General features: G+C 41.8%; 1 protein-coding gene across 1 annotated transcript in view; it reads right to left on the reverse strand.

Annotated features, from left to right (window-relative positions):
* Window positions 1–14,386: 14,386 nt before the first annotated feature.
* MROH9 (maestro heat like repeat family member 9) overlaps window positions 14,387–14,828 on the reverse strand; it is a 57,148-nt gene continuing 56,706 nt past the window's right edge. The window contains exon 22 of the mRNA XM_036343903.1: window positions 14,387–14,796. Within this exon, the coding sequence (XP_036199796.1) occupies window positions 14,558–14,796 (239 nt within the window). The 3' untranslated portion in view covers window positions 14,387–14,557. The remainder of the gene's footprint in view (window positions 14,797–14,828) is intronic.

The following is a 14,828-nucleotide window of genomic DNA, read 5'->3' on the forward strand; positions in this document are numbered from 1 at the left end:
ATCAGTCAGAGCTGCTTCAATGGGGTAAAAGATAAGAGTCTTTAGCTTCAAACTCTAGAGCCGTGGTAATTCAATAACTAGCAGAATAAAATGCTTCAGTAGTCAAGTTCCAAAGTCTCATGCACTTTACTGCAAGCCTTGTACACAAAGTCTTGGTTTGGCATTTGAAAGCAACCCATTTCACAAAGCCAAGTGATTGAATGTTAGGGTACTAGGGAGATGAGCCAGATCTCCAGGCACTACAGCTGAGAGCCTTAGAGTTGAGAGCTGAGCTTTTCCTCATCAGCGCCTTTCCCCAGCTGTTATCCTTACCTTTGTTGTTGCTCCGTGGATGGCGGGCCGAGGTTTAAGTATCAGGATCCTTACCTTAACAGAAGAAACTAGAGAAGCACATTAACAGTTTAGGTTCATCATCATTATTTTTTTTAAAACCACTTTTGCAATAGTAAGATTCTAAATCTGGTTTCCTCTCCTAATTATTCAAGATGCCAAACATAGCTGAGCCAGTGATTGCTAGAGCAGGAAGGACTTGAAGGTCATCAATCCAGTGCTCTCAATGAAAAATGAAGCAATGGTCACTCCAAGATTAGGGATTGCTTCTTCAAGGTCTCAGAGCCAACAAGTAAAGGTGTCAGAACTAAAACTCAAGCCTTCTGCATGCAATCTATGGGACCACATCACCCCTACACACTTTGGATGCTTGGCTTAAAGGAACCTTACTCTTATTTCAACGCCTTCCTTTTCCCCAGAGAACCAACAGTTTTCTAAATGTAGAAGAGAATGTCTGTAAAAATTGTTTTTATTGTTGAAAGTATTACAGATGTCTCTTTTATTTCTCCTGTTGACCCCCCTTCACCCAGCTTCCACCCCCTCCACAGCTTTCCCCCCACTATTGTTTGCCCATGGGCTATGCATATAATTTTTTTTGGTTAATCTCTCTCCGCCCCCCTCACCCCTTCCCTTTGGAATACATCAGTCTGTTGCATGTTTCAGTGTCTCTGGATCTGTTTTGTCCATCAGTTTATTTTGTTCATTAGATTCCACATATAAATGAGGTCATATGATACTTGTCTTTCTCTGACTGACTTACTTTGCTTAGCATAACACTCTCCAGGTCCCTCCATTCTTTCTCAAAGGTTAAGAGATCCTTCTTTTTTACAGATGCATAGTATTCCATTGTGTAAATATACCACAGTTTTTTTAATCCATTCATCTACTGATGGGCACTTGGGCTGTTTCTAGATCTTAGCTATTGTAAATAACATTGCTATGAACATAGGGGTGCGTATATTCTTTCTGATTTGTGTTTCAAGCTTCTAAGGATATATTCCTAGAAGTGGGATCACTGGGTCAAATGGCAGTTCCATTTTTTATTTTTTGAGGAAACTCCACACTGTTTTTCACAGTGGTGTGCCAGTCTGCATTTCCACCAGCAGCGTACTACATCCTCACAGCACTTGTTTATTGAATTATTGATGGTAGCCATTCTGGCAGGTGTGAGATGGTACCTCATTGTCATTTTATTTTTATTTTTTATTTATTTTTTTAAATATATTTTATTGATTTTTTACAGAGAGGAAGGGAGAGGGATAGAAAGTTAGAAACATCGATGAGAGAGAAACATCAATCAGCTGCCTCCTACACACCTCCTACTGGGGATGTGCCCGCAACCAAGGTACATGCCCTTGACCGGAATCAAACCTGGGACCTTTCAGTCCGCAGGCCAACGCTCTATCCACTGAGCCAAACCGGTTAGGGCCCTCATTGTCATTTTAATTTGCATCTCTCTGATAATTAGTGATGTTGAGTATTTTCAATATCTCTTGGCCATTTGTATGTCCTTTTTGGAAAAGTGTCTATTTAGGTCTTCTGCCCATTTTTTAATTGGATTGTTGTCTTCCTTTTGTTGGGTTGTATGAGTACTTTATATATTTTAGAAATTTACCCCTTATCAGATGTATCATTGGAAAATATGTTCTCTCATACAGTGGGTTTTCTTTTCAATTTGATGCTGGTTTCTTTTGCTGCACAGAAACTTTTTAGTTTGATGCAGTCCCATTTATTTATTTATTTTTTCTTGTTTCTCTTGTTCTAGGCAATGTATCTGTGAAAATTCTGCTTTATGAGATGTCTGATATTTTGCTACCTATGTTTTCTCCTAGGATTTTTATGGTTTCATGACTTAACATTTAAGCCTTTTATCCATTTTGAGTTTATTCTTATGTATGGTGTAAGTAGGTGGTCTGGTTTCATTTTATTGCATGTACCTGTCCAATTTTCCCAACAGCATTTATTGAACAGACTGTTTTTATTCCATTGTATACTTTTGTCTCCATTGTTAAATACTAATTGAGCATAATGGCTTGGATTGATTTCTGGGTTCTCTGTTGTGATTCATTGTAGGCCATTTTTATAATGTTGATATACTAATCCATGAATATGGTATATTCTTCCACTTGTTTATATCTTCTTCTATCTCTTTATTCAATGGCCTGTTTTCCGGGTATACATCTTTTATCTCCTTGGTTAAATTTATACTCAAATATCTTAATTTTTTTTCTAATGGTAAATGGGGTTGTCTTTTTAGTTTCTTCCTGAAATATCATTATTGGTGTATAAAAATGCCATAACTTTGACTGGCGTGGCTCAGTGGTTGAGTGTTGACTTATGAACTAGGAGGTCATGGCACATGGTCAAGTGGTGGGCTCAATCCCCAGTGTGGGGTGTGCAGGAGGTAGCCAATCAATGATTCTCTCTCATTATTGATGTTTCTATCTCTCTCTACCTCTCCCTTTCTCTCTGAAATCAATAAAATATGTTTTTAAAAAATGCCATCAATTTCTGGGTGTTAATTTTGTATCCTGCTACATTGCCGAATTCATTTATTAAATTTAGTAGTGATTTGGTGGAGTCTTTAGGGTTTTCTATGTACAGGATCATGTCATCTGCAAATAAGGACAATTTTACTTCCTGCTTTCCAATGTGGATGCCTTTTATTTCTTCCTCTTGTCTAATCACTGTACTTTCCGTACTATGTTGAGTAAGAGTGGTGAAAGCGGACATCCCTGCCTTGTTTCTGTTCTTAGGGGGAATGCTTTTAGTTTTTGCTCATTGGGTATGATATTGGCTGTAGGTTTGTCACATATGGCCTTTATTATGTTGAGGTATGATCCCTCTATTCCCACTTTGCTGGGAGTTTTTATCAAAAGTAGATGATGGATTTTGTCAAATGCTTTTTCTGTGCCTCTTGATATGATCATCTGGTTTTTGTCTTTCAGTTTGTTTATGTGATATATCACATTTATTGATTTGTGAACATTATACCAGCCTTGTGAACAGTATACCCGCCTTGAATCCTTAGAATAAATCCTACTTGGTCATGGGTATGATCTTTTTAAGATATTGCTGGATCCGATTTGCTAATATTTTGTTGAGGATTTTAGCATCTATGTTCATCAGGAATATTGGCCTGTAATTCTCTTTTTTTGTATTGTCCTTATCTGGTTTTGCAATTGGGATAATGCTGGTCTCATAAAAAGAGCTTGAAAGTGTTTGGATTTCTTGAAATAGTTTGAGGAGGAGAGGTGATAGTTCTTTGAATGTTTGACAAAACTCTGTTTCCTTGTTGATTTTTTTTGGTCAGTTTTATGGACCTATTCAGGTGCTCTGGTTCTTCCTAATTCAGATTTTGAAGATTGTATTTTTCTAGGAATTTGTCCATTTTGTCCATATTGTCCTGCTTATTGTCATATAGCTGTTAATAATATTTCCTTATACTCCTTTGTATTTCTGCGGTGTCAGTTGTTACCTCACCTCTTTCGTTCCTGATTTTATTTGGGCCCTCTCTCTTTGCTTCTTGATGAGTCTGGCTAATGGGTGATCAATCTTGTATATTTTTTCAAAGAACCAGCTCTTGGATTCATTCATCTTTTGTATTTTTTTAAATCTCTATGTCATTTATTTCTGCTCTGATCTTTATTATTTCCTTCCTTCTATATACGTTGGACTTTTCTTATCTTTCTAATTCTTTTAGTTGTAGTGTTGGATAGTTTACTAAAGCTTTTTCTTGTTTCTTGAGGTAGGCCTGTAATTCTATGAACTTCCTCTCAGGACTGCTTTTGCTGTGTTCCATGGATTTTGGGTTGTTGTATGTTCATTTTTATTTGTTTCCATGAAGTTTTTTATTTCTTCCTTGATTTCATTGACAACCTATTCATTGTTTAATAACATATTATTTAGCCTCCATGTGTTTGAATGTTTTTGAGTGTTTTTATTGTGGTTGAATTCTAGTTTCATACCATTGTGATATGAGAAGATGCTTGATATGTTTTCAATCTTCTTGAACTTGTAGAGACTTAATTTCTGTCCTAACATGTAAGAATGTGCTGTGTGTATTTGAGAAGAATATATATTCTGTAGCTTTGGAGTGAAATGTTCTGTAAATGTCAAGTAAATATATATGATCTAGTGTGTCATTTAAGGTCTCTGTTTCCTTGTTGATTTTTTTTTGTCTGGATGATCTAACCAGTGATGTCAGTGGAGTGTTGAAGTTCCCTGCTATTACTGTATTGCTGTTGATTTCTCCCTTAAAGATCTCTAAGTGCTTTTTTATATATTTAGGTGCTCCTATATTGGATGCATATATGTTTACCAGGGTTACGTCCACTTGTTGGCTCTATCCCTTCAGTATTATGTAGTGTCCTTTTTTGTCTCTTGTTATGGTCTTTGCTTTGAGGTCTCTTTTGTCAAATATAAGTATTACTACCCCTGATTTTTTTTCCATTTGCATGTAAAATTTTTTCTATCCCTTCATTTTTATGCTGTGTGAGTCTTTTATTCTGAAGTGAGTCTCCTGTAGACACCATATATGTGGGTCATATTTTTTTTTATCCATTTAGCTACCCTATGTCTTTTGATTGGAGCATTTAATCCATTTACATTTAAGGTTATTAATGATAGGTACTTATTTATTGCCATTTTTATTCTTTATGCCTATGTTTCTATATATATTTCTTCTTATTAGTACAGCAGTCCCTTTAACATTTCTTGCAATGTTGACTTGGTGGTAATAAACCCCTTTACCCTTTTTTTTGGTCTGGTAAACTCTTTATTTCACTATCTATTTTGAATGATAGCCTTGCTGGACAGAGTAGCCTTGATTTCAGATTCTTGCTTTTCATTACCTTGAATACTTCATACCATTCCCTTCTGGCCTGTAGTGTATCTGTTGAGAAATCACCTGACAGCCTTTTGGGAGCTCCTGTATAGGTCACTGATAGTTTCTTATGGCCCTTAAGATTCTCTCTTTGTCCTTAATGTTTGTAAGTAAAGCAGCGTATATCAAGAAAATATTGGAAAAGAAACAAACAAGCAACCTAAACAAAACAATAGTCTTACTCTAGGAATGTCTTCCTCTTGGCTGTTCTCCCTTTGCCTACCAAACTGTGCCCAGCTGGAGCATCTGGGGCTTCAGAGAGTTGATGTAGCCCCTTTCCTGTTGCAGGTGGTGCACCGAGCCTGCAGGAGAGGTAGACAGAGCTCCACCCCTCCTTTCCTGGTTCTGGCTGGCTGAACTCACAGAGCGCTCAGCTCAGCGTCTCCACAAAGCAGACACAAACCCAGCTCTCACTGGTCTGTCTCCCCAACATAAACCTTCCCAGTGGATGCCAGGTGCGCCATCCAAAAATCAAAAACATATAAAGAAACAAACAAGCAGCAACCTGCCTTGAGAGAACCCGCCACCTTTGCCCCTCAGCTCGAGGCAGGTCTCCTGCACAGCCGATCTCAGTAAGCTGGGGCCAAGATTGCCAGCCCCACTCACAATCCAAGCTCTCTTCAGTGCAGGTCCAAAACCCCATCTGCCCTCCTGTTGGCAGCTCCAGGAGGGCCCTCTTTCTCCTTCCCACGCCACACAATTTAGATGCTTTCTGGGGCTCTGCACAATGCCTTACAGGAAAGCAGAGGATCCCTTTAGGTCACTGCTGGGTGCAGCCACAGGCCCCTTGCTATTCTGGAGCTACACACCATGGCACAGCCTTTCCTGCAGCCAGAGCTCCGAGTGAATCTCTCCTGCCTGGGCTGCTGCCATCAGGCACGTTCTTTCACTTAGAAGGTACAGATGCTACCTGGCAGGCAGACTGTTCCCTGGATCCCTCTGCCCAACGTTTCACAGGCTCTCCTTCCCACCTCCATCGCTCAGGGAATGAGATCCCTGTGTTTGGATGCCAGTTCACACTCCCAAGGGGAGGAAGCCTTGCAGCCACTAACCCTTGGGTCTTTCAGCCGAACACCGGCTTCAGGGTGACTCCCCATTTCCACAACTCCCCCGCTCTTACCAGTCTCTATGTTGTTTCTTCAGTGATCCTTAGATAAAATATGTCCAATCAGCTATACTTTTCTTGTTTTTTTTTCAAGCTGACAGCGCAGTATTTCAGTAAATCCAGAATGTGGCTGGGAGCAAGGGCACTCCGCCTCTTATTAGAGTACAGCCATCATTTAGAAGAGACTGTCTTTTGATGTAATGATTGGGAAAGGGCACTCTTTTACTTTATTCTGAAAGTAAAAATTCCTTTGTCTTTGAATTTTTTATGGTAGAGTATGCCCTGATAAAACCCGGAAGGGAAGCACTGAGTGTGGTAGAGAACGGGGATAGGGATGGGCAGCAGAGGAAGAAAAGGGTGGGGAAAGGGCAAGAATGAGATCCCTGGTCCTGGCTCCCAAAATTAAAGCAGTCACTGATATGGTCACTGGAGCTGTAAGGTGAGCCCCTGGGAGATTAAAGGAAAAATGGTTCTTTTGTTTATTTTTGCTTTGGGATTATAGAATATATAACAAAGGCTATGCACCTGGACTACAGGGAAAGGTTTTCTTGTGCCAACAGTTTAAAAAGAAAAGCTCAATTTTCTGGAACTTTAAGAGCACCTGATTTGAGGAACTGAGCTAACTCTTGGAGATGATGAGTTTGTATAACTAGTGAGCCCAAGGGACAAGATTGTGAAGTCACTTGTCTGGCTCCCTCTCACTCTTATACCTGCTCATCCTATTTCTGTACACCCCCCTCATCCCCCTGCTCCCTTCCTCCCTTCAGTCCATTTCCCTGAGTGCCTACCACAGGTCATGCATTATAGTAATCTCTCAGAGGTTCAACGATGAGCGGACAGTGTTTTCCCTCTAAAAACATACAACCCATGGAGGGAGAGATGATCAGTATTGCAATGGAAGTATGAATCAGTGCAGGGCCCACAGTTAGGAAGAAACATCTAGGAATAAGAGAGGCTTCCAAAGGCAGCAAGAAGAGAGCTGAATCTTGAAGGAAGAATTGACACTTGCCAGGTAGACAACGGGCAAGGAAAACAGAACCACCTAAAAGAAAAATATGTGCAAATGCAGAGAAGTAAGAACATGATAGAGCAAGCTGCAGTTAGTTCTGTGTTGCTGAGCCATAGGGTGTTCGTGCACGCAGACCCATGGAAAAGCCCTGAGACTGTGAATCTACTTCCGTGAACAGAGGCAGGGAAAGACCAAAGACAGAGGCAGGCCACTCCAGCCTGTTAATGAACAGAGCTTATTAAGGGACATTTCCATAGGAGGCACATCCTAGGCAGCTGCAAGATGAAGTGTTAATCCTCCATACAGCTGAGCAGGCACCAAGGAATTATATAGAACAGAGCAGGGCAGGTATGGGAGTATGTGGCAACCTTACATGCTTGCCCTGTTTAGGAACCAGCACGCCATGAGATACAGGGGAGAGGAACTGGCTTATGTCACAAGGAGAGTATTGATTATTATCAGACAGCCTCAGAGGGAGTTTATGAGAAGCAACCTCTATTCTGGCCTGAGTCTAGCTCGGGGTCCGGCAGTGGTTATGTCTCTCTTCCACAGATGGGAGCAGCAGAATTGAACATGCAGAACCCAGATGATAAACGATATTGAAGTGCCACTTTCAGGGGATTGGATACTGTCTTCTAGGTTATGGTGATCTCTTCAAAAAAGTGACAGGATCAGATTCAGATGATAGTGAGAGTGAACATTAAGCAGAATCAGGGATCTCCAAACCCAGGAGCTTATTTCAATAGTCTAGGCCAGAGAAGCCAAAGACTTAAAGTAGAGCAGTGCAGGGGATAGAGGTCGGAGACTGGACATGAGATATTTAGGAGATATTTTGGGGACTGATTACAGATGTTTGGAGACTTGATGACTGAATATGGATTTGATGCCTCAAAGAAGATCCTTCCATCTTTAAGAGTCTGTGTTATGATTATTATGCATACCATTCATGATTTCATACAGGAAGCAGAGGCCATCTATTTCACAAAGAAAGCCATACAGTACAGGGAATTAGTTGCCTGTGTAGATGGAAGGTCTAGAGAGAAGAAACTAGGATGCATCACCAGAGGCCCTTCCAAAGGGTGGGCCATAGGGTTTGGCTGATGTAAACACAGATGTTCAAACATTTTTGCTGATCAATAGCCTCAAAAATTTGGTGTCTGCTTCTCTTTGCTTTCCAAGATCAGATGCCTCTCTTACTGAAAACGCTTAAAAATATAGTTTTTAGCCTTCCAGTCCTTGCGATGCAGGAGGGAGTCCACGGGAGGTGAGTCACTAGACAGTGTCCAGCTCTTTGGGTCATATGGCATTAAATGGAGACCAGTCCTACATCCTCAGAATACCTAAACATATTCCTATTTTTTTCCAATAGTAATACAGTAAATATTCAGGGATGATGTATCCTATGGGTTGTGTATTTTGTGATAACTCTTACGGACGTGAGCTCTCTGATCTGTAAAATGAACAAATTGAAGTAGATAATTACCATAGTCCTTTCAACATTCTGTGAATCTCTGACTTTACTGAGTAAACCTCAGTAAACCTTTTCAGAGATAGAAACTATAAGCCAAAGGCAACACAAATATGCTTTAACTTCTTAGGAGGACCTTCCTTATTCTGTGTGTCTCCCACCATCAAGAAGTTAATTTAACGTGGCTGCTGAGAGCGTCTTGTTAAATTGGAAGTTTTAGTATGAGCAGGCCAAGAATGTGGAGCTGGGGTGTTTGAAGTGGATCTTTCCGGAAAAAGCTGCTGGTGTGCTCTGTTTCCCTTTCCCATCAAAGAAATGGGATCAAAAGACCTGTTGATGGCCAACAGTATAGGATGAGGAGCTCAATTAGGCCACTTGGAGAGAAGTTAGGGGGTCCGGGGGACCTTCCTCTACCAGAGGCTGCCTGAGAAATCTGATGATGAGATTCGGCCGGCTAGCTGTGAAGGAGAGCTGCTCTGTGTTGGGATTGGCCTGCACTCCGCGTCTGTCCGGCCCAAGCATGTTTTCCTAAAGGCCAGATGTGAAGCACCCTAGGGAGCTAACATGGGGTCATATTGCTCCTGTTCAGTAGGGCTGCCTGGGGGGCATAAGGGTTCCCCAATGTGAGGAGTGGCTGCTGAGGAAACATCTGCCAGAATGGGGCCAGAATGAAATTTATGTCAAAGCACCCATATAGTAAGAATTCGTTTTCTTCAAGCATATATCATTTAATTTTGTAAAACAAAAAAATAAAAGGTATAAGGGCAATGAATTGACAGTCTTTTATTTGACCTCTGTTTCTTGAACCCAAATATCTTAAAACGGATTTCTTTCACAATTCCAGGAAATGCCTAGGGCAGGGCCTTGTTACCTTATTCCAGATAACATGATACGGTTACACAATTTTTTTTAGACATCTACAGGTTTATTGTGATTTCTAGACCCCCCAAGCTTCATTCCATCACCTCTCCAGGCCTGCTGTCGTCACAGAGATGTTCTCTCACTCCCTTGCCTGGGCTTATGCCTACTTGGTTCTGTTTTATCCCAGGGAGAGAGGGAGGGAGACAAAGAAGACCTTGTAGTGACCTGTCCAGGTAGCCAAGAGGAGGCCAAGCTGTTCAATCCATTAAGCAGAAGGGTCAGAATGGATCCCTTACTTTCTGGAGCTGGGACCTCAGATGCTTTTGGAAGTTATTCTTCCTACACCACCCACTATGTTGTGCTCTTCCTTAAGGGATTGAAGTGGCTTCCCACTGGCATTCAACTCTGCCTCATTTTACTGATATCACCAATTCTCTGCATGTGCCCTGTCTGCAGGATGTCTGGTACCTTCATGCCTATCACACACACCATATTTCTTCTCATCTCTGATTGGGATCATGCTTCCTCCTGGCACATGCCTCTGAAATCGGGGGTGGAGGACTTTTCCACGCCTATTATTTCTATACAAGTCCTGTGCATGTGTCAAGACCCTTATCACATGTCACTCTCCTCAAGAAGGTTTCCTCACACCTGCATATATTGCTGCTGAGTCCCCATAGATTGAGTACTATGTTCCATACTACCTGACATTGTAGACTTCCAGGGCTGGGTTGCTCAGAGACCAATATGTATACTTTTGCTTTAACTCTCCCCAATACCCAATAAAGAGTTGAGTATTCAGCAGGAGCTCCATAAGTAAATGTTGACAAAACTCGTCCCCTTTCTAAGTGTTTTCTTATAAGTAACACAGAACAGTGATGAATTCATCTGCCAGGGGATTGCAAGCTCTTCGGTACCCTGGGAATTGGGACTGACTATGTCTCTTTCCAGAGGAATGTTCGGAGTCATTCTTCCTTTGTTTTGAATTTAACATGCTATGTTTATCTCTTCAGGCAAATCTATGCCAAATACATTTTTTTTATTAGTACAGGTTGCAAAACACATACTCTACATTCGTTGCGTTATGTGAAACTAGCTTCAGGGTGTGGATCCACTTAGGTCCATGGGGTTTTGGCACACATCTTGCTTCTGACATGGTTAAGGGGAGAAGGGGGAAGGCTGTGAGAAGCTTCTGGAGTTTGAAATTAGGTCAGTCACTTCACAAAGAAGATATTTTGTTTCCTCAAATGGCATGCCTTTTAACCAAGGCATTCCCATGTTAAAAAATCCCTGGTGTCTCCTAAGCCTGATATCCCAAGATTGATATTCAGTTCAGTTAAATTCCTTCAGTAACTCACTTAGCCATTTATTACAAAATTAGAGGCCCGGTGCATGAATTCGTGCATGGGTAAGATCCCTCAGCCTGGCCGGTGATCAAGGCCTATTGGGGGGGAGGGGCCACGGGAGGTTGGCCGTGGGAGTGCACTGACCACCAGGGGGCAGCTCCTGCAATGAATGTCTGCTCCCTGGTGGTCAATGCATGTCATAGTGACTGGTTGACCAGTCGTTCCAGTTGCTTAGGCTTATATATATATAGAATATATACCTACTATGAGCCAGGTACAGTTGTAGGCACTGGGGATTCAGCAGTGAGTAAATTCAATGACAGGGTATTGAGAAGTGGCAGGATATGTGGAAATAAGTGAGGTATGTGACCATATATGGAGGAGGGTGATGGGACAGGTTAAGACAAGTACCGGTATAACTCTAGTAGAGGCCAAAATTCAAGTGACACCAATAGAGACCAAGTTACACCGAGTCAAAGGAAACAGGGCATATATTTATCCTGGGGTAAAATTAAGAAAGCCTTTATGGAGGAGTGGCATTTAGATGAGTTTAAAAAATGCCGGTTGATTATTATTTTCTCTCCACCTCAAACCCATTCTTTTATGCTCTGCTTTCTGATGCTGGGCCTGGGACTCTGAAAAGCCATCCAGAAGCCAGGAAAAGAAGGTGCTTGCTTCTTCCTGTTTAGTTCCTATTTCTGTCAGTATTGCTGCAGCAAATGTCTTCAATAATCTCAGTTTCTCTCCTTTGTCTCTTCAGCTCTGTCTGGAGGTGGTAGTTCCTTCTGCAATTACTACCTCTGATATTTTTGATCTCTTCTGGTCTTTTAGTGTCTTTGATACCTCGCCAACAATTTAAAATGATTAAAATATTTTTATTGCTTTTAGAGAGAGAGGAAGGGAGAGGGACAGATAGAAACATCAATGAGAGGGAATCATCAGTTGGCTGCCTCCTGAACACCCCCTACTGGGGATTGAGCTGGCAACCTGGGCATGTGTCCTGACCAGGAATTGAACCAGTGACCTCTTGGTGCATGGGATGATGCTCAATCCACTGAGCCACACTGGCTGGGCTTGCCATATTTTCAGAGGCCTGTGCCAGGAGGGAGCCCGATCCCAGGTTTCTAGTTCCTGATTAGACATTGACTGATGCAGAGGTTAGTGCAAGAAAGGGTCCACAGAAATGACACTCAAAAGGAATTTGGGAGTTGGTTTGGTTATGTCCTTTGACTTGAATGTAGTGCTGAATTCCTTGACAGTAATGAATCAGGATGCAATAATCCACGGCATATTAACCACATTATTAACTATGTTTGATTGTGAGGAAGTACCTACTGAAGCAAGGACCTTGGAGGACAGTGGCTGGGCACTTACCTGTGTGACAACAATGATGTCCGCAACACAAGCTTTGTTTAGTCAATGGGAGGGATGACTACTACTGCGCACATTGAAGCACTTAGGAATGAAAAGGACAAACTCAAATATTTAGGCTCTCAGCACAATTCACGGTCAGAGAGCCGAGAGCTCCTGTTATGGACCTAAAAGAAGCTTTTATTTCTTGTAGCTTCAGAGCTAACCTTGCTGAAAATCAGAACAAATTTTAGTTTTGCAGATTTTAGAACCATAACGTAGACTGCATCCCCAGCTCCATCAAGCCTTTCAATGAAGCTGAGACTCTTAAATCCTTGAGCCACTCTGAGGCCCTCTTACAGTGAAGGCAACCCGCTGCCCATGACTGAGGGATGCTAAAGATTCTTTAATAACCTCACCTGGGGCTCTTGCTTTGCAAAAGGATGGCTGTTTCCACGATCTACCCCAACCTACCCTTTGTGGCTATTAGATTCATAACCAGACAGACCTCAGCCTGCTCCAGGGGAACTAGTACAAAGTCTGATGCAGGAGGAAAGAGTTTAGATTTAAGATAGGTTTGAAAGATGCTTGAATTTTAAGCAGGAAGATAATGATAAATATAGGCATGGAGACGGGCTTATTCAGGGAGCAAACTGTAAATCATACAATTAGTCTGGAACATGGTTACAAGTGTGTTAAAAGGAAAGAAGCAAACAGCCATACCCACCTACTTGATCAAGGTGGCCTGGAAAATGCATCTCAGATCTGTCTGTTCGAATTAAATTAGAGAAGCAGAACCAGGGATCTGGCCATAAGCAATTGTGGGTGCCCCTTAAGCGTGGTCTCCACAAAGCTGCTGTCTTCATATTTGGTGCTGGAGCTTGAAGCCCACAGGGCAGGTAGTTGGGACAGGACGGGAAGAGAGGGTGGTGTCAAGTGGGAGAGCAAGGACAAGGTGGAACCACAAGCTTGGGACTATGTCAGTCTATCTCTGCTTCCAACATCGATGATGTTGATGATATGGGTGTTAAATAGAAGATACTGGTGTCCTTTGTCAGCAGAGCTAAACCCACCTGGCCCAAAAGTCAGAGAAAGAAGTTGATGGAGGTCCCACAGGAGGGTGGAGCTCTGCTGTCCCACACCAGCGAGGGAGCCCTCAGAGAAATGAGAATGTGCATGAACTCCAAGTTGACACATTACAAAGCCACAACACCCGAATTGACAGAGGAAAGGGGGCGTTCACCGCACAGAGCAGTTTCCTGTGGCTGGAGTGGTTTATTCTGGGTGGGAATACAGGAGTGGAGGAGTATAAAATGAGCCTGGGCCTTTTAGTCAAGCAAGGTCACTTTAGCCAAGAAGATCAGCATTTATCTACCAGCTTTCGTACAAAGTAGGTCAACATATTACACTGCATCCTGGTGGCAATAGGAAACAACTATGATTGACAATCTAGTTTTCATTTCAAAAAGTTTAAAGCCATTAGCACAGCATAATGTTCTCTGTGGGTCTCAGCTCTCCCCATTCTTTCTTGTTTTAAATAATATTTTTTCTTTTTTAATTACAGTTGATGTATCTATAATATAGTAGTTTCAGGTGCACCACCCAGTGATTAGACATTTATATAACTTACGAAGTGATCAGCCTGATAAATTTAATACCCGTCTTACCCACTTGTATCAACAACAAACTCTCCAGCTTCCCCCACAACTATTCTTGCCTGACATACATTTCCCTGCCCCATCCCTCTTCCTTTGTAAGTTCCATTTTCTCCTTTGTGAATATTAATTATGGCAGCATTCATCCCAGTAGGGTGGAAATAATCCAGATTGAGTATCACTAGACTGCGACCTTCCTGAAGATGGGACCCTTCTGCGGTCCCCACTGCCTAGCAGTGTCTGGCCCTGACAAGGTTTTTCATAGATGCTTATTGGTTAAATTAAGTCCCAAGAGCTCCTCATCAAACATTTTGCTTGTGTGATTTTTCAAATTTATTAGTGAGTTTGATGAATTAAGGCTTCTGATCACTGTCAGACCTAGAGAGGCAACATATTTCTATATTTGAAGACAATTAAGAAGGAACAGTAAAATGGCTCCTAGTTCCTTTTTCCTTCAGAAAAGCATCTACAAATAGACTCAGGTTATCAAGAGGGAAAGGGAAAACCACTCCTCTTCTGAGTTGTGCTCCAAGGCACCGGCAAATGCCTCATTCTTCTACATCTTCTTCACAATTATCAGTTTCTTTAATCTCCATGGGACTTCCAGGCGAGTTATAATTATAAAGAAGCTTCACTTTTTTGATGTAGATAAAGTTAAACAGTCTTCGGAAGCTCTGTTTGATAACCGAGGAGGTCAGGTTATGGGCTATTTTCTTAAAAAGTTCGTAGGTTGTTTTTGCCAACTCCTCAACCAGAGGGTCTTCATCCTGAAGCACTCGCTCGACAGCTGTAATGGCAGACGGGCCCTTAGTTCAAGGC

The sequence above is a fragment of the Myotis myotis genome, unplaced genomic scaffold (genome assembly GCF_014108235.1).
Source record: "Myotis myotis isolate mMyoMyo1 unplaced genomic scaffold, mMyoMyo1.p scaffold_m19_p_18, whole genome shotgun sequence".
NCBI lineage: Eukaryota > Metazoa > Chordata > Mammalia > Chiroptera > Vespertilionidae > Myotis > Myotis myotis.